The sequence below is a fragment of the Rhincodon typus genome, chromosome 30 (assembly GCF_021869965.1).
Source record: "Rhincodon typus isolate 14 chromosome 30, sRhiTyp1.1, whole genome shotgun sequence".
In the NCBI taxonomy this organism is placed as follows: Eukaryota; Metazoa; Chordata; class Chondrichthyes; order Orectolobiformes; family Rhincodontidae; genus Rhincodon; species Rhincodon typus.
Window position 1 is genome coordinate 6,022,677 of NC_063361.1, and position 19,243 is coordinate 6,041,919.

Consider the following 19,243-nt stretch of genomic DNA (forward strand, 5'->3'; position numbering starts at 1 on the left):
GGTGAATACCAATACAGAATTGTAGGTGGTGGTGACCTGTGTTTTGAACTAACACAGTCCACTTGCTGTGGGTTCACCCACAATGCCATTAGGGAGGGAATTCCACAATTTTGATCCAGTGACAGTGAAGGAACGGTGATATATTTCCAGGTCAGGATAGTGAGTGACTTGGAGGGGAATTTGAAGGTGGTGGTGGGGTGTTCCTTTATATCTCTGCCCTTGTCCTTCTAGACGGAAGTGAAGGTGGGCTTGGAGGATGGTGTCTGAGGATCTTTGGTGAATTTCTGCAATGCAGCGTGTAAATAGCGCCCGCGGCTACTACTGAGCATTGGTGGTGGAGGGAGTGGATGCTTGTGGACGTATGTTAATCAAGAGGGCTGCTTTGTCCTGGATGGTGTCAAGCTTCTTGAGTGTTGTTGGAGCCGTACCCAACCAGGCCAATGGGGAGTATTCCATCACACTCCACTCACACTAGATGATGGACAGGCTTTGGGGAGACAGGAGGTGAGTTACTCGCCACAGTATTCCTAGCCTCTGTCCTGCTCTTGAAGTCACTGTGTTTATGTGGCAGTCCAGTTGAGTTTCTGGTCAGTGGTAACCTCCAGGACGTTGATACTGGAGGATTCAGTGATGGTAACACCATTGAATATCAAGGGGCGGTGGTTAGATTGTCTCTTATTGGTGATGGTCATAGCCTGGCATTTGTGTGGCATGGAAGTTACTTGACATTTGTTAGCCCAAGCCTGGATAATGTCCAGATCTTGTTGCATGTGAACATGGACTGCTTCAGTATCTGAGGTGTCGCAAATGGTGGTGAACATTGTGCAACCATTGGTGAACATCCCCACTTCTGACTTTATGATGGAGGAAAGGTCATTGATGAAGCAGCTGAAGATGGTTGGGCCTAGGACACTACCCTGAAGAACTCCTGCAGCGATGTCCTGGATCTGAGATGACTGACCCCCAACAAACACAGCCATCTTTCTCTGTGTCGGATATGACTCCTTTTTTCTTTCTACCCTCCTGTACAGACATGTCATGCATGTCACAACAGGTTGGTCTTAAATTGCCAGAGAAATCGACTCCCTCATCAGCTTCCAAAATGGTAAACCAATTTGTGAGCAGGAGATGATGCTGACTGTTTCTAGTTGCTCCTTTCACCAGGTCTTACCCTCTAGAGTACAGAGTTCCAAAAATTTGCAGCCATTGAGCAAATTTCTCCTCATCTGAAAGTCGATAGAATCCAAGACTTAAGAAACCAAGACCGTTCTGAGGACCTGAAACATTAACTCTGATTTTTTTCTTCACTGATGCTGCCAGACCTGTTGAGCTTTTCCAGAAACATCTGTTTTTGTCACAGCTTTTCTGTGTGTGAGTGTTCAGTGACTTCCTCAGTCTCAAAGCTTCACACTGCATCCCAGGGTCACAGCTGTTCCCTTTGTCTATGTGCTCAAAGACAACTAATATCCACCATGCTTCCCTTAATCTTAACAAGGAATTAAGAAACCTTAACAATGTGATTGACCAGGCATCAACACCCAGTTAACATGAGGTTCTGTAGTGTTCATACTTCTGAGCTAGGAGGCCTGGATTCAAGTCCCACCAGCTCCAGAGGTGTGTGTGTTGATTAGAAAACATAAACACTAGGTTTTGATTCAGATTCCTCAACCAGTGGAAACAATCATTGTGTCTTCTTTTTATTCACTTTTGGGACATGGGCTTCGCTGGCTAGCCAGCATTTATTGACCATCCGTAGTTGCCTTTGAATTGAATGGCTTGCTAGGCTATTTTAGAGGGCAGTTGAAAGTCAACCACCTTGCTGTAGGTCTGGAATCAAATGTAGGCCAGACGAGGTCAGGATGGCAGATTTCCTTTCCTGCAGGACATTAGTGAACTAGATACGTTTTTCCAACAATCAACAATGGTTTCATGGTCATCAGTAGATTTTTAATTCCAGATTATTGTTGAATTCAAATTCCACCATCTGCCATGGCAGGATTTGAACTTGGGTCCCAGAACATTAACTGAGTTTTGGATTAATAGTTTAGTGATAATACCACTAGGCCATCACCTCCTCTACCCTATCAAGAATCTTGCAAGTTTCAATGAAATGATCTTTCATTCTTTTAAACTCCAGAGAGTATAGGTCCAACTTCTCCCCTCATAGGGCACCTCTCATTACAGGGGTCCATTTAGTCAACTTTTGCTTTACCGCTTCCAATACAAGGATATCCTTTCTTATACATAGAGGAAATGCACACTATAATCCGGATAACACAATGCAACTACAGCAAAACTTCACTTTTGTACACCAATCCCAGACCATTTGCCTTTTTAATTGCTTGCTTCACCTACATGTTAACTTTCTGTGTTCCTTGTATGAGCAGACAAAAGTCTCTTGTCTCGTGGGGCACATGTAAGCATGGTTTTTAAGTAGGAAGATATAATGGTTGGGTCTCACTAAAGCAGGAAGTTAGAAGGCAGGAGAATGAGATGTTGTTATATCTGAATTAATTCTGTTCAAGTAAAGCAAGATGACCCACTGATGTGAGTAAACCATACAAAGTGATATTATTTTGTACTATTCTATAAAGATAAATTCTACTCACTGCATCTTTATTGTCGCTCTACCTGTTTATTTACCAGGAAATAAAACAGTTTAGACAGGAATCATTACATTTACTTTGTAGATTTTGAAAATAAATGTGATTTGGTTGACTGGATCAAACTCTTGACAATGCTGAAAATGGAATGGAGATGTAGACGACTCATATGAAACATATATGTGGGACTTATGGTAACAGTGAGAGTAGCAAATATGAAGTGGGGATCATGAGTGATTGGAAGAAGAGCTTGTTGTTTATCATGAGTTCTTTTCAATGTCTCTGAGGAAGTAATGATCTAAAAACTGTTTGAAGAAACAAAGTCTGTTATTAAGGTTGCCCTTTGAATGATAACATCAGTTATATTTGCAGCTGACAGCGTTTGCAGCAAGCACAGAAGAAGCAGACATGCTTTAGTAGATATAACAGTAACAGCAGGTCGGAACTTTAGAATGAAAGAAAACATTGACAAAACCAAAGGGATACATATCTTTAAACTACCAAGAAATAGGGGTCGGTTAGCTCAGTTGCCTGGACAGATGGTTTGCGATTCAGAGTAACACTAACAGGTACTATGAAGGACTCTCCTTCTCAACCTCTCCTCTTGCCTGAGGTGTGGCAGGTTAAACCACCACCAGTCATCTCTCTCTCATGAGAGAGCAGCCCAATGGTCTGGTGATTTTACCAAGAAATATTCATTTCTTCACAGAAGGAAGAATACTTGGAGTCATGGAAAATGTCAAAAATGGACCGGAAATAATGGTTCTGAATTGGAAAGGCCTGTTTTAATATAAGACAGAAATGGCGTAGCTACTTGTAAGAAAATATACTTCTGATCAATGGGAGTCTTTCAAAAAGGAAATAGAATGCTGGCCAACATGTTCATATAAAGATGAAGGGAGGGGTAAACATATCCAGAGAACCCCTGAATGTTCATGAATGTACGGGATTGGAGAAGCAAAGAAAGGAAGCATATGGTGGATAGTGTGGATACCAGCACCCTGAGGTGAATAAAATGTTCAGGTTGATACTTAAAAATCAGGACAGCGAAGAGGGAACATGACAAAGCACTGGCAGGTAAAATAAAATCCAAAGGCAGTTTTATCAGAATATTAGAGGGGATAGAATAACCAGGGAAAGAGCAGGGCTCATCAGGGACCAAAACAGCAATGTGAATGCACAGCGAGGAGACTTGGAGGAGGTTTTAAGTGAGTACTTTGCCTGTGTATTCACCATGGAGAAAGATGATGGAGGCATGGAAATCAGGGCACAGGAACCATGTTATACTTGAACAAATCATAGTTGAGAGGCAGGGGTTTTAGTGGGCTTAAAATTGGACACATCCCCAGGCCCAGATGAGATATATCCCAAACTGTGGGAGGCAAGGGAGGAGAAGTAAAGAACTACATTCATTTTCAAATCTGGCCTTATTCAGGTGCCAGGGGACTGGAGAACAGCTAATGTGCTTACATTATTTCAGAAGAATGGTACAGATGAACCAGGAAAGTACAGGCCAGTGAGTCAAACATCAGTGGTAGGAAAACTTAGAAAAGTTCTAAAGGACAAAACTAATTTTCACTTGGATAGGCAAGGATTAATGAAGGATAATCAGCATAGTTTTGTCAGGGAAGATCATTTCTGACAGGTTTGATTAAGTTTTTTGAGGTAGTGTGTGTAAATGAGAGTAGTGCAGTGGATGCAATCTGTTTGTGCTTCCGTAAGGCTTTTGACAAGCGTCACATGGCAGACTGGTCAACAGGCAAAAGCTCATGGGATCCAAGGCAATTTTGGCAAATCGGAATCAAAATTGGCTTAGTGGCAGAAGTTGGAGTTGATTTTGCAACTGGAAGCCTGTATCTGGTGGTGTATTGCAAGGTTTGGTGATGAGTCCCTTGCTGTTTGTAATATACAGTAATGATCTAGGCACAAATAAAGGAGGCACAATCAGTAAGTTTGCAGGTGACACAAAAGTCTGTGGTATAGTAAATTTAGAGGAGGAAAGCCTTATACTACAGGACAATGCAGATGGATGGTCAGAAGGGCAGACAGTAGCGAATAGAACGTAATCCTGAAAAGTGTGAGGTGATGCATTTTGAGAAATCTAACAAGGCAAGGGAGTACAGGATTGACGGTAGAACACAAGAAAGTATAAAAGATCAGAGCGACCTTGCTGTGCATGTCCACAGATCCTTGAAGGCAACAGGACAGGTGGATAGGTAGTTAAGATGACATTGTTGAGTATAGGAGTTGGGATGTCAAGTTGCAGCTGTACAAGAGACCACTTTTAGAATACTGTATTCAGTTCTGGTCTCCCTGCTATAGGAAAGATGTTGTTAAACTTGAAAGAGTTCAGAAAATATTTACAAGGATGTTGCCAGGGATTGAGCTGTAGGGAGAGGCTGAAAAGGCTGGGGCTGTTTTCCCTGGAGTGTCGGAGGATGTGGGGTGACCTTACGGAGGTTTATAAAATCATGAAGGGCATCGATAAGGTGAATAGCCAAGGTCTTTTTCCCAGGATAGGGGAGTCAAAAACGAGAGGGCATAGGTTTAAGGTGACAGGGGAAAGATTTAAAGGGACCTGAGAGGCAACCTTTTCATGCAGAGGGTGGTGTGTGTGTATGGAACGAGTTGCCAGAGGAGGTGGAGGAGCTGGTACACTTACAACATTTAAAAGGCATTTGGATGAGTACATGAATAGGAAGGGGGTTAGAGGGATATGGATTAAATGCTGGCAAATGGATCTACATCAGTTTAGGGTATCTGTTAGGTGCAGACGAGTCGGACCGAAGGGTCTGTTCTGTGCTGTACAACTCTACGACTCTATATAGGAAACTTGTCTATATTAGTTGAGGCACTGAATACAAGAGCAAGGAGGTTTTGATGGAGCTGGAAATGACATTAGTTAGGTTACAACAGGACTACTGTGTGCAGTTCTGGCTCGCACATGAAAGGAGATGATTACACTAGTGCCAGAGCAGAGGAGACGCACCAGGATGTTGTCTGGGCGGAGCAATTCAGCTATGAAGACAGGCTGGATAGGCAGGGGTTATTTTCTTTGGTGCAGAGAGGGCTGAGGGGGAAAGTGGTGTGCAAAATTGAGGGGCGTAGATAGGATGAAAATGTTTCTCCTTAGTACAGAGCTTAATAACCAGGAGGTGTACCTTTTGGGCAAGAGGCAGAAAGTTTACAGGGGATTTAAGGAAGAATCTTTTCACCCAGAGGATGGTGGGTGTCTCGAACTCACTACCTGAAAGGGTGATTGAGACGGGAACCATCATACCATCTGACATATATTTAGATCAGCACTTGAAATAACATTTTTTACAAGGCTTTGGGTCAAAATGCTGGAAAACAGGACTAGATAGATAGGTGCTTAATAACTGGTGCTGATGTGATGGTCCTCGTTCAGTGCTGTAAAACTCTAATGACTTTAACTAGAATATATCCAGGCTTGGGCTGACAAGTGGCAAGTAACATTCGCGCCACACAAATGCCAGGCTATGACCGTCACCAATAAAAGACAACCTAACCACCACTCCTCGATATTTAATGGTGTTACCATCACTGAATCCCCCACTATCCACATCCTGGAGGTTAATCATTGACCAGATACTCAACTGGACTCACGACATAAACACAATGGTTACACCAGCAGGTCAGAGGCTAGGAATATGGCAGCAAGTAACTCACCTCCTGACTCCCTAAAGCCTGTCCATCATCCACAAGGCACAATGTGATGGAATACTCCCCACTTGCCTGGATGGATGCAGTTCCAACAACACTCAAGAAGCATGACACCATCCAGGGCAAACCAGCCCACTTGACTGACACTATATCCACAAACATCCCACTCCCTCCACCACTGACGCTCAGTAGCAGCAGTGTGTAACATCTACAAGATGCACTGCAGAAATTCACCAAAGGTCCTCAGACAGCACTGGACTGCAGTAGTTCAAGAAATCAGCTCATCACCACCTTCTCAATGGCAACTAAGGATGGGCAAGAAATGCTGGCCAGTCAGTGATGCCCACATCTCACAAATTGAATTTTAAAAAGTGCAAGAATTCAAGCATTAAGAAAGCCTAATACCTGCAGATAGAAGATGCACCAAAGAAATTAGAACAAGGACTGGAAGGGAAAAGGCCATAACATTCAAGAGGAGAGAGTTACTCCAACAACCACAAAACAGAATAAACCTCTGAAGAAGCAACCTGTAAACAGCTTGATTCAGAGTATTGTTTTGTATGGATGAGCGATTTGGACCTTACATCAGACCCTTTGGTCTAACTCGTCCATGCTGACCATGTTTCCTAAACTGGACCAGTCCCATTTGCCAGCATTTGGTCTACATCCCTCTAAACCTTTCCAATCATGTATCTGTCCAAACGTCTTTTCAATGTTGTAACTGTACCTAGCTCCACCACTTTCTCAGGCAGCTTGTTCCATACATGCACCGCCCACTGCGTGAAAAAGCTGCCCCTCAGTTCCCTTTTGAATTTTTCCCCTCTCATCTTAAATCTATGTCCTCTAGTTATGGACTCCTCTACCCTTTGAGAAAGACTTTGTGGCTATTTACCTTATCTATGCCCCTCATTATTTTATAAACATCTAGAGGTCACCCCTCAACTAACGATCCAGTGAAGAGTCCCAGCCTATCCAGCCTTTCGTTATAACTCAAACACTCCAGTCCCAGTAACATCGTTGTAAATTTCTGCTGTACCCTTTCTAGCCTAACGACATTCTTTCCAGAGCAGGGTGATCTGAATTGTACACTAAAAGTAGCTTCACCAATATCTTGTACATCCAAAACATGACACCCCAACTCCTACACTCAATGCTCTAACCAATGAAGGTAAGCATGCCAAATGCCTTCTTTGCCATCCTGCCCATTTTCAAGGAACTATGAACCTGCACCCCTAAATACCTTTGTTCAACTCTCCCTAGGGCCCTACCTTTGACTGTGTAATTACTGCCCTGGATTGCCTTACCAAAATGCGACCCCTCACGTTTATCTAAATTAAACTCCATCTGCCACACCTTGGCCCATTGGCCAACGGGATCAAGATCTCGTGGTGCTCTTTGATAGCTATCCACTATACCATCAATTTTGGTGTCATCTGCAAACTTACTAATCATACTTCCTATATATACCTCATCCAAATCGTTGATATAGATGACAAACTGCAGTGGAGCCAGAAATGATCCTTGCAGCACACCACTGGGCACAGGGCTCCAGTCCGAATAACAACCCTCTACCAAGACCCCCTGTCTTCTACCATCGAGCCAGTTTTGTATCCAACTGAGTATTTCTCTCTGGATTCCATGTGATCTAACCTTACTAACCGGTCCATCATGCGGGACCTTGTCAAAGGCCTTGCTGAAGTCCATGTAGACAACATCTATTGCTCTGCCTTCATCTCTTTTCTTGGTAATCTCTTCAAAAACTCAATCAAATTTGTAAATGATTTCCACGCATTTGCAAAGAGAAGGACTATCCCTGATCAGTCTTTCTCTTTCCAAATGCATGCAAATCCTCTCTCTTTGAATCCCCTCTAAGGTAACAATTTGTTAAATAGCCATGAATATGTGTTTGGAGGAGTACAGAAAAGAGATGTCAGACAGAAAAAGTAATAAATGAATACTGAGGAGAGTGACAAACAGTGATATTTATTTAAAATAAATAGACAGAGAGAGACAGAGATACACCTTAACAGGAAATCAAGTAGCCAAAAGACATTATTGAGACAAAGTTCCAAGGGGAAAAAAAAAGGAAGGGAATATTAATGTTAGGTGGTTTGAAACTTGTAGAAAGTTAATGAGAAATGAAAAGACGGACACAGACAGAGGCAGAGAGATGACAATGAGTCAAGGACCTTCCTTCAGGCAGACGACAACCTGACAGTGAAAGCAGCATAGTGGTTCATACCTGACATCATAATTTTCAAAAAGACCAGCCAGCTTATTTGGAGTACTGCATGAAAGGCACAGAAGTTTAAACCATGAGGGAGCAGTCTAATTCGACCATGGCTTACATTATTGTATGATTAAACAGTGGCGGTATGGGCACATCCTAGAATGCTGAAGGGAGTAACTGGCATTGTTGGAACGGAGACAATAACTTGGGCAACCCAAAGCACTGGATCTGCATCCTCAATGAAGCTTAGGCACTGCAATGGGTCAAAAAAAAAAAGGACTAGATGTCAAAGGTCCACTAGATTTAGAAAAGCTGAAAGGTCAAAGAGCAAACTGCCATCAGAAAAAGTACGTCAAGAAGGTTAAAGATCAAAATAGGGGAAATCTAATCTCTATAAACCAAGCTAGGCACTTTTTACTGCCCATTGTAATGGAGTTGGCCAAGGTGGAATTGCAGTGTACTATTGAAGTGAAGTGGTTATCCTAATTCTCCTAGAGTTCTGCCCAACATTTCTCCCTCAACCAGCACAAGCTTGACAGATTAAATGTGCAATCATCTCACTGCGTTAGCTATGATCAATAAAGTAGTTGTCTACAAGAACTGTGGTTCAAAAAGGGATTCAGTATATGGAGATGTTGGAAGAAAAGCATTATTTGCAAATAATTTTCACCATTGAATCTGGATGTATCAAATTGTGGGTGGGTGATAATATTCCCTTTCTGTAGGCTTTGACAACCTGAACCTGGTGTCATAAAACCTCCATAGGGCTGGGCTTCCTATAATCATTTCCGTGGTGCTGGCTGTCTGACATCGTAGATCCAGCCACTTCTCAGAAATTCTTAACATTAAGAAATTTCCCCACTTCACACAGAAACACAACAAAGACATTTTTTTTAGGGAATAATGTTTGAAAGGTAACGATCGAGATTTTTCCCTCCATTCCAACTCAACTTCAAACTGAAGATGGGTTTTAATATTTTTAAATAAAGTGAGCAACTTTACAGGGATTACATTCAAAGCAGGATGCAGTAGGTGCATTATTACAGAGGCAGAGCTAACATGAAGATCTAAGCGCCTATACCTATCGGCGTTATTCTAGTGAGTAAAGCCTTTTCGAGTGTGCCTTTTTTGTTAACCCGGTGCCTGTGATGAAGAAAACTAACAAAGCTATGACCTTTCCCACAAAGCAACACAAAGGTGATATTGTGCAAAAGGTTCAGTATAAGATACATAAAAAGACAGCCACAGCAATCTGTGATCGGGGACCAAAGTAAATATCTTGTCTGCCCAGTGATGGCCAGTTACTGATTCACATACATGCTAAATTACTGATCCAGACACTATGGGTCATCAAAAATTGTGTTAAACAAAGGTTGAATAGTTTGTGAAGGGGGGGCTTTACGATAGTATCGAAGGTTACCGTGCTAATGATAATTTTCAGGCTATGGGACTGTAATAAGATTTTTTGAACCCTTTACATTCCTACTGAAGCCACAAGGCTTGACACTGACTTCCAACAAGGGACAAACTCAATTGTTTGTTGTTTCAATCATTCCTCTAGGAGGCAATATATTGAGGTGAAATGACACAGGCATTGGCAATTCATCATCCCTCACACAAGGGGTAGAGTGTGTCTGAGGAATTCTTTCACCACGCTTGGAGCCAGATGAAATCCCGTCCACATTTCGAATGGAGGCCAATTGATATTGATGGGCAGGAGCCCAAACTAATATTTCCTTACACAAGGCAAGTTCAATGTCCAGTAAGTGTGGTATCCAAACTGTTGCTCTAGCTTAGATTTATTAACTCAGTGCTACAATGGAACATAAAGCTAATGGACTAGAGATGACCATTACAAATCATCCGACAGTCTTTCTACTTTAGAAATATAGTGCATTCTACTTGAAAGTTAGGAAATCTTTTTCCAACTTATCCAACTCTCTCCAATCAACTGAGACAAATCAACCTGCTCACTACAGTCTATATAAATTACAGCAAACTTTGTTTTAACCTGCACTCTTGATAAACTGGCAAAAAAATTATATACCTGAACTACCAGAGGTTTATTGTATTATCGCGATCTCCGTAATGTCCAAGTAGTCAGTTCAGGGTGTAAGTAAGAAGGCTTTCTGCTGGTAAGTTTTATTCAAGACAAAGTTGCATTACTCTTTAAGTGATTTATGCTGTAAAAAAAGTATAACGGTGATGTGTATGCCCCCTGCATTACATTGCTATTACTTAAGTGTTTTTTTTTACATTGATTATGTGGACCTCTTGATCAACCATCATATTCGTTCAACTGGCACACTCCTGCTCCCATAGGTGCCAGTTAATAAGCAGTTTTCTGTAGTTAAAACTGCACTTCACCCTCCTTCGCTCTCGAAGTTGAACATGTGCCCATGCGTAGCTGAAATCAGTGATTACGTTAAATATGCAGGTGTATATCTTGTTTCTTTCATTGCTTGAATACTTCACGACAGAAGGACCTTGTATTTATATTTATATCCTTCATGATCTCAACATGTCCAAAAGTGCTTTAGAGGCATTTTTTTCCATGTGATGTGGGCATTTATTGCCCTCCTAGTTGCCCAGAGGCCATTTAAAAGTCAACCATGTTTCTGTGGATCTGGAATCACATGTAGTCAAACCAAGTTAGGATGGCAGCTTCCTTTAGTAAAAGGAAGGAAAACCAGATGGATTTTTACATTAATCGACAATGGTTTAATGGTCACCATCATGCTGGCTTTTTGTAAATCTGAATTCAAATTTCACCATCTGTCACGTTAGGATTCGAACCCACGTCCCCGTAATATTAGCCTGGGACTCTGGATTTCTAGTCCAGTGGCATTACCACTCTGCCATTGCCTCCCCAGTACCTTAATACAGTGATCAATTTGCACACAGCAGTTCCCATAAACTACTATACAACTGTGACCAGATAATCTATTTTGGTGATGACAGGTCACCAGGGAAAACTCCAAATTGCACCACAAGATAATCTACATCCACTGCGGGGGGCAGATGGGACCTTGGGTCAATCAACACCTCATCTGAAAGGTGGCATCTCCGATAATGCAGTACTCCCTCAGTTTATGGAGGAGTTTAAAATATCTTCTTCAGAATTGTTTCTTTTACATTTGATATGCTGTACTTTTTTTTAAAATCAGAAACAGTCCTTTCTACTGTTCCAGATACTCTTTTTCAACTTTGATGAGCTGCTATTCCTCCCACTACACTTGCTTTTAGTATTAGTTTCAGAAACTGCAAGTACATGTCGTGGTTGGTTGGTTGGCTTGCCGAGCTGGCCCGTTGTTCCACAGACATTTCATTACCCCGCTGGGTAACATCATCAGTGCAGCCTCCGATGATGCGCTGTTGTGTTTTCCTGCCCGTTATTTAAACTCAGGTATCCGTTGAGCTGGGTTACCTCACTTCCGGTTTTCCTTCGCAGTGGAGTATATATAGGGTTTAGCTCTATGTGTTTGTGGATGGCCTTCTTAGTGCAGAGCCAGGCCCCTAGAATTCCCACGCTTGTCTCTGCTTGCCCTGTCCCAGGATCTTGGTGTTGTCCCAATCAAACTGGTGGCTTTCCTTATGATGGATGGAAATGAGTGAATATTGGTCATGTCTTTTTGTTGCTAGTTGATGTTCGTGTACTCTTGTGGCTAACTTTCTTCCTGTCTGTCCAATGTAACGGTTGTCACAGTCTTTGCAGGGAATCTTGCATATGATGTTGGTCCTGTTCATAATGGGTAATGGGTCTTTGGTTCGGGTTAGCAGTTGACAAAGGGTTGACGTGGGTTTGTGTGTTAGCCAGTGCCCAGTGGTTGTAGGAGTCTTGTGATCAGTTCAGATGTGTTCCTGATGTAAGGTAGCGTGATGAGTCTATCAGGGCGTGCAGTATCTTCCTGGTGTTGTTTGTGTAATAGGCATCTTCTGACCCAGTTTTTCGGGTATCCATTGTCTTTGAATGCTTGGGAAGAGGGACTCTTCTTCTTTTTGGCGTAGTTCTGTGCTGCTGCAGTGTGTGTTGTTGCCTGTTTAAATAGAGTTTTCGTGCAACTTCATTTGTGTGTGTAAGGGTGGTTGCTGCTGAAATTCAGTACTTGGTCAGTGTGTGTGGCTTTCCTGTTTACATTTGTTAGGAATTCCCTGTGGGTCCTGCGTTCCACCATGACGTCCAGGAATGGGAGCTGTTTGTTCTTTTCCTCTTCCTTGGTGAATCTAATCCCAGTGAGAGTGTTGTTTATTAGTTCGTGTGTCTCCTCTAGTTTGGTCTGTTCAATAATTTCAAAGGTGTTGTCCACGTAGCATATCCATAGTTTTGGTTGGATTAGCAGAAGGGCCATGCTTTTGAGTCCCTGCATCACCGCTTCAGCTATTAGTCTGGAGATAGGGGATCCCATGGGTGTCCCGTTGATCTGTTCATATACTTGGCCATTAAAGGTAAAGTGGGTAGTGAGGCATAGGTCCAGTAGCTTCAGCATGTTGTCTGTGGAGATGGTGTCACTCGGGTCTTGTTGTTGTTTCCGTAGCATTGCCAGTGTTTCTCTTGCTAGTGGTATGTCTATCGATGTGAATAGTGTAGTAACGTCAAATGATACCATGGTCTCGACGTCATCTATTCTTATGTCCTGATGGAACTGAGGAACTCCTGGGCTGAGTGGATTGAGTGGGGTGATTTGCTGATGAGGTGCTTTAGTCTCCTTTGTAGCTCCTTGGCTAATCTATGCGATGGCAGGCCTGGCAGGGAGACTATGGGTCTGAGGGGTACTTCCAGTTTGTGTACCTTCGGGAGGCCATAGAGTCGCGGGGTGTTAGTTCCTTCAAGTTTCATTCTTAGGTAGTCTGTTTTGTTGATTTGTCTGGTCTGTTTGAGTCTTGAGCGTGTTGAGTATCTTGTTGCCCAGTTGTGGGGTTGGGTCTATCTACACTTGCCGGTATGTGTTCTTGTCGGCTACTGGTGTCTGTGCCTTGGAGAGGTAGTCCCGTTTATTTAGTATTACCGTCATGCACCCTTTCACTGCGGTTAGTATTATGATGTTTCTGTCCTTTTTCAGTCCTTTCTGATGTGTTAAGAATGTTAGCTTCGCTCCTTCTGGTCAGTGTTGGGATCACTGTCTGTCTTATAGCTTGTTGTGTTTCTTCATTGATGCCATTGGTCTTCAGTGTGGCTTCTGGTGTGGCTAGAAAATCTGTCTTGTTGGTGTCTGTGTGGTTGTACTTGAGTCCGCGAATTAGGACAGCTTTCTCTGTGTCTGTCAGTTTCCTGTCTGAAAGGTTTCTTATCCAGGTGTCCGATCTGTGGTTGTCGTTTTTGTGGGTTAGTTTGGCTAGTTTCTCCTGAAGGATCTGTCTTTTCTTGGCTCTTGTAGTCTGTTGGCTCTTTAGCCAGCAGGGTAATGAGATGTCTGCGGAACAACGAACCAGCTCGGCGAGCCAACCAACCACAACGCGAGCTACAAATCTACTCAAAAACCTTAGACTGCAAGTACAGTGGTGGTAGCCTTGGCAAAAGCTTTACATGTCACTGTGTTAATAGTGATGGATCAGTCACAGGAGCTAATGAATTTTTCAACATCATCAGCACATTACATGATGGAAAAACATACCCTGCCAATAAATAAATCCAACCAAGATTTACTCTGGATCCTGGCTAAGTTATGCAGCAAAGCATCTGACATTTTTCTTGCAAACAGCGAATTCTGATTCTTATTTGAGAGGTAGATTATGGAAGGGTAGTTGATCTCTCACACTGCAGACAAAGAAGTCTTAAAAGTAGAAAGCCAATTTTAAGTTCACATTGCTCCAAGTGTCTGAAGTCACATTTTGAAGAATTGGAGACAGACAGAATGAAAACTCTGCTTCCATCACAGCACAGACCAGTGGTGCCTGTCTGGGGCCCTCCTGTTTGACTTGGGAAGTATGACATGATCCTGCATGATCAAGCACTAAGTAAGTCGGGTGCTTAAATAGGTACAATGGACAAAAACTTCCATCAGAAAATCCTAAAAGAAACTTCTTTACCCAAAACATGTGCAAATATGGAACTCAGTACCACAGGGACTGGTTGAAGTGAATAGTACAGATGCATTTAATCAGAAGCTGAACAGACACATTAGGCAGAAGGGAGTAGCGGATCATGATAGTTCAGATGCAATAAGATTGCAGGTGGCTTGAATGGAGTAATAATATTGGCTGGGGCGATTGTGACTGAATGACCTGTTTCATTGTTGTATATTCTATGTATGTGTAGGGGTATGTATAAGGGGTAGACTTATCGCTAGACTATTAATCCAGAGACCCAGCTGATGTTCTGGGGACCCGGGTTTAAATCGTACTACGGCAAATGGTGGAATTGGAATTCAAAAAAAAAAGTCTGGAATTAAGAATCCACTGATCACCATGAAATCATTGCCGATTGTTGGAAAAACCCAGCTGGTTCAGTAATGTCCTTCGGGGAGGAAATCTGCCACCCTCACCTGGTCTGGCCTACATATGACTCCATACCCACAGCAATGTGGTTGACTCTCAACTGCCCTCTGAAATGGCCTAGCAAGCCACTCAGATGTACCAATTGCTACAAAGACTCAAAGAAACGAAACTGGACGGATCACCTGGCATCGACCTAGGCACCGGAAAAGACAACGGCAGAAACAACCCTGTCAACCCTGCAAAGTCCTCCTCACTAACATCTGGGGGTTAGTGCCAAAATTGGGAGAGCTGTCTCACAGACTAGTCAAGCAACAGCCTGACATAGTCATACTCACAGAATCATACCTTACAGACAATGTCCCAGATACCCCCAGCACCATCCCTGGATATGTCCTGTCTCACCGGCAGGACAGACCCAGCAGAGGGGCCGCACAGTGGTATACAGTCGGGAGGGAGTTGCTCTAGGTGTCCTCAACATTGACTCCGTACCCCATCAAGTCTCATGGCTTCAGGTTAAACATGGGCAAGGAAACTGTCTGCTGATTACCACATACCGTCCTCCCTCAGCTGATGAATCAGTACTCCTCAATGTTGAACAACACTTAGAGGTAGCCCTGAGATGGCAAGGGCACAAAACATACTCTGGGTGGGGGATTTCAATGTCCACCACCAAGAGTGACTCAGCAGCAGTACTACTGATCGAACTGGTCGGGTCCTAAAGGACACAGCTGCTAGACTGGGTCTGCGTCAGGTGGTGAGGGAACCAACAAGAGGGAAAAAACATACTCGACCTCATTCTTACTAACCTGTCAGCTGTAGATGAATGTGTCCATGCTAGTATCGGTAAGAGTGACCAATGCACAGTCCTTGTGGAGACGAAGTCCCACTTTCACATTGAGAACAACCTCCATTGTGTTGTGTGGCACTATCACCATGCTAAATGGGACACACTACAAACAGATCTAGCAACTCAAGAATGGGCATCCATGAGGTGCTGTGGGCCATCAACAGCAGCAGAATTGTACTCCAGCACAATCTGTAACCTCATGGCCTGGCATATCCCCCACTCAACCATTACCATCAAGCCAGGGGATCAACCCTGGTTCAATGGTGAGTGCAGGAGGGTGTGCCAGGAACAGCACCAAGCATACTTGAAGATGAGGTATCAACCTGGTGAAGCAACCAAACAGGACTACTTGCACACCAAAAAGCGAAAGCAGCAAGTGATAGACAAAGCTAAGTGATCCAACAACCATCGGATCAGGTCTAAGCTCTGCAGAACTGTCACATCCTGTCATGAAAGGTGGTGGACAATTAAACAACTCACTGGAGGAGGCGGCTCCACAAATATCCCCATCCTCAATGATGGAAGAGCCCAGCACATCAGTGCAAAAGATGGGGCAGAAACATTCGCAGCAATCTTCAGCCAGAAGTGCCGAGTAGATGATCCATGTCGGCCTCCTCCAGTGGTCCCCAGGATTACAGATACCAGTCTTCAGCCAATTCGATTCACTCCACATGATATCAAGAAACAGTTGGAGACAGCAGATACTGCAAAGGTGACCGGCCCTGACAATATTCCGGCAATAGTACTGAAGACTTGTGCTCCAGAACTTGCCGCTCCCCTATCCAAACTGTTCCAGTACAGTTACAACACTGGTATCTACCCGACAATGTGGAAAATTGCCCAAGTATGTCCTGTACACAAAAAGCAGGACAAATCTAACCTGGCCAATTACCGCCCCATCAGTCTACTCTCAAACATCAGTAAAATGATGGAAGGTGTCATCAACAGTGCTATCAAGTAGCACCTGCTCAGAAATAACCTGTTCAGTGACGCCCAGTTTGGGTTCCGCCAGGGCCACTCAGCTCCTGACCTCATTACAGCCTTGGTTCAAACATGGACAAAACAGCTGAATTTCAGAGGGGAGGTGAGAGTGACAGCCCTTGACATCAAGGCTGCATTCGACCGAGTGTGGCATCAAGGAGCCCTAGCAAAACTGGAATCAATGGGTATCAGGGGGCAAACGCTCCGGTGGTTGGAGTCATACCTGACACACAGGAAGATAGTCATGGTTGCGGGAGGTCAATCATCTCAGCTCCAGGACATCTCTGCAGGAGTTCCTCAGGGTAGTGTCCTTGGCCCAACCATCTTCAGCTGCTTCATCAATGATCTTCATAAGGTCAGAAGTGGGGATGTTTGCTGATGATTGCACAATGTTCAGCACCATTCATGACTCCTCAGATACTGAAGCAGTCCATGTTCACATGCAACAAGTTCCTGACAATATCCAGGCTTGGGCTGACAAGTGGCAAGCGACATTCGCGCCACACAAATGCCAGGCTATGACCATCACCAATAAGAGACAATCTAACCACTGTCTTTTGACATTCAATGGTGTTACCATTACTGAATCCCCCACTATCAACATCCTGGGGGTTACCATTGACCAGGAACTCAACTGGACTCACCACATTAACAGAGTGGCTACAAGAGCAGGCCAGAAGCTGGGAATACTGCGGCAAGTAACTCACCTCCTGACTCCCCAAAGCCTGTCCGCCGTCAACAAGGCACCAATCAGGAGTGTGATGGAATACTCCCCACTTGCCTGGATGAGTGCAGCCCCAACAACACTCAAGAAGCTTGACACCATCCAGGAAAAAGCAGCTTGGTTGATTTGCACTATATCCACAAGCATTCACTCCCTCCACCCCTTATGCTCAGTAGCAGCAGTGTGTACTATCTACAAGATGCACTGCAGAAATTCACCAAAGATCCTGAGACAGCACCATCCAAACCCACGACCACTTCCATCTAAAAGGACAAGGGCATCAGACATATGGGAACACCACCACCTCCAAGTGCCCCTCCAAGTCACTCACCATCCTGACTTGGAAATATATCGCCGTTCCTTCGTTGTTGCTGGGTCAAAATCCTGGAATTCCCTCCCTAATGGCATTGTGGGCCAGCCCACAGCAATAGGACTGCAGCTGTTCAAGAAGGCAGCTCACCACCACCTTCTCAAGGGCAACTAGAGATGGGCAAGAAATGCTGGCCAGCCAGTGACACCCACATCCCACAAAAAAATGAATAGAAATGTACCTTAAAATAATCACAAAATATCTCACATTACCTCAAGTATACTGAATGTAGCAGATGATCCTATGTAGTTTGTATCTGGTGATTCTGTATCACCCAGCTTAGTGTGCATCTGTGGCATGCTCCCTGAAGATAAGTCCACAAGGCTGCCTGTTCTCTGACTGTCCTGCATACTGTCAGCCTCAACTTTCAAATTATTCTGCTCTGTCTCTTCTGCACCAATCTGGGGTAATTGCAAGGCATTTTCAACGGTCCACTCAAGGCAGCTCCCGGGATTAGTTCCGCTATGGTCAGATGCTGCTGCAGTTGGCCCAGATTTATCCAACAAGAAGGACTTACAATTGGGAAACAACTCAGGGAACTCTGTGAAAAGCCAGTGACGATCTTTGAAGAATCTGTTCTCGTGAATTTTGTAAAAATCATTCCAGTAACTGTTGGCCTTGTTCTCGTACTCCACTGTTTGGAAAGTAAGCCAAATTTAAAAAGGTTAGTCTTATTTTTTACTATAGCCATTATCACAGCAGTACTCTTTAGTATACAGCTACATTCACAATTTGAGGTTACAAGGACTACATTTGAAATGTCTCCTGAAAAGCACTGTTGACCTCAGTTATAAAGCTTTCCTGGCTAACACTGAAAGAAATAGTGTTCCAAATCTTTCTGATCCTGGGAAAAAAGGTGTTTGGGTAGGGGACTATCTACTAGATCTTGATTAAAATCAAGGATGGAAGGAACATTAACCATTAATGAAGTAGAGAAAAGCAAATAGAGACACAAACAGACAGGGACTGAAAGACACAGTGATAGAATCACACAGCATTGAAACAGACCGTTCGGTCCAACAAGTCCACGCTGACCATGCTCACACGCCTGCATTTGGCCCGTATCCCTTCAAACCTTTCTATTCATATACTTATCCAAATGTCTTTTAAATGTTGTAACTGTACCTGCATCCACATTTCCTCTGCCAGTTCATTCCGCACACTAACCACACTCTGTGTAAAAGAAGTTACCCCTCATGTCCTTTTTAAATCTTTCTCCTCTCAACTTAAAAATATGCCCCCTAGGTTTGAACTCCCTCACCTTAAGGAGAAGTCCTTTGCTATTTACCGTATCTATGCCCCTCATGATTTTATAAAGCTCTCTCAGTCACCCCTCAATGTTCTACGCTCTGGTAAGCCTATTTTTAGA

General features: G+C 43.5%; 1 protein-coding gene across 1 annotated transcript in view; it reads right to left on the reverse strand.

The window, feature by feature from the left end:
• The window catches only part of LOC109914222 (tRNA N(3)-methylcytidine methyltransferase METTL2-like), a 55,851-nt gene that overhangs the window by 32,957 nt on the left and 3,651 nt on the right, over window positions 1–19,243 (reverse strand). Inside the window, exon 3 of the mRNA XM_020513803.2 lies at window positions 18,087–18,508. Coding sequence (XP_020369392.2) covers window positions 18,087–18,508 — 422 coding nt within the window. The remainder of the gene's footprint in view (window positions 1–18,086; window positions 18,509–19,243) is intronic.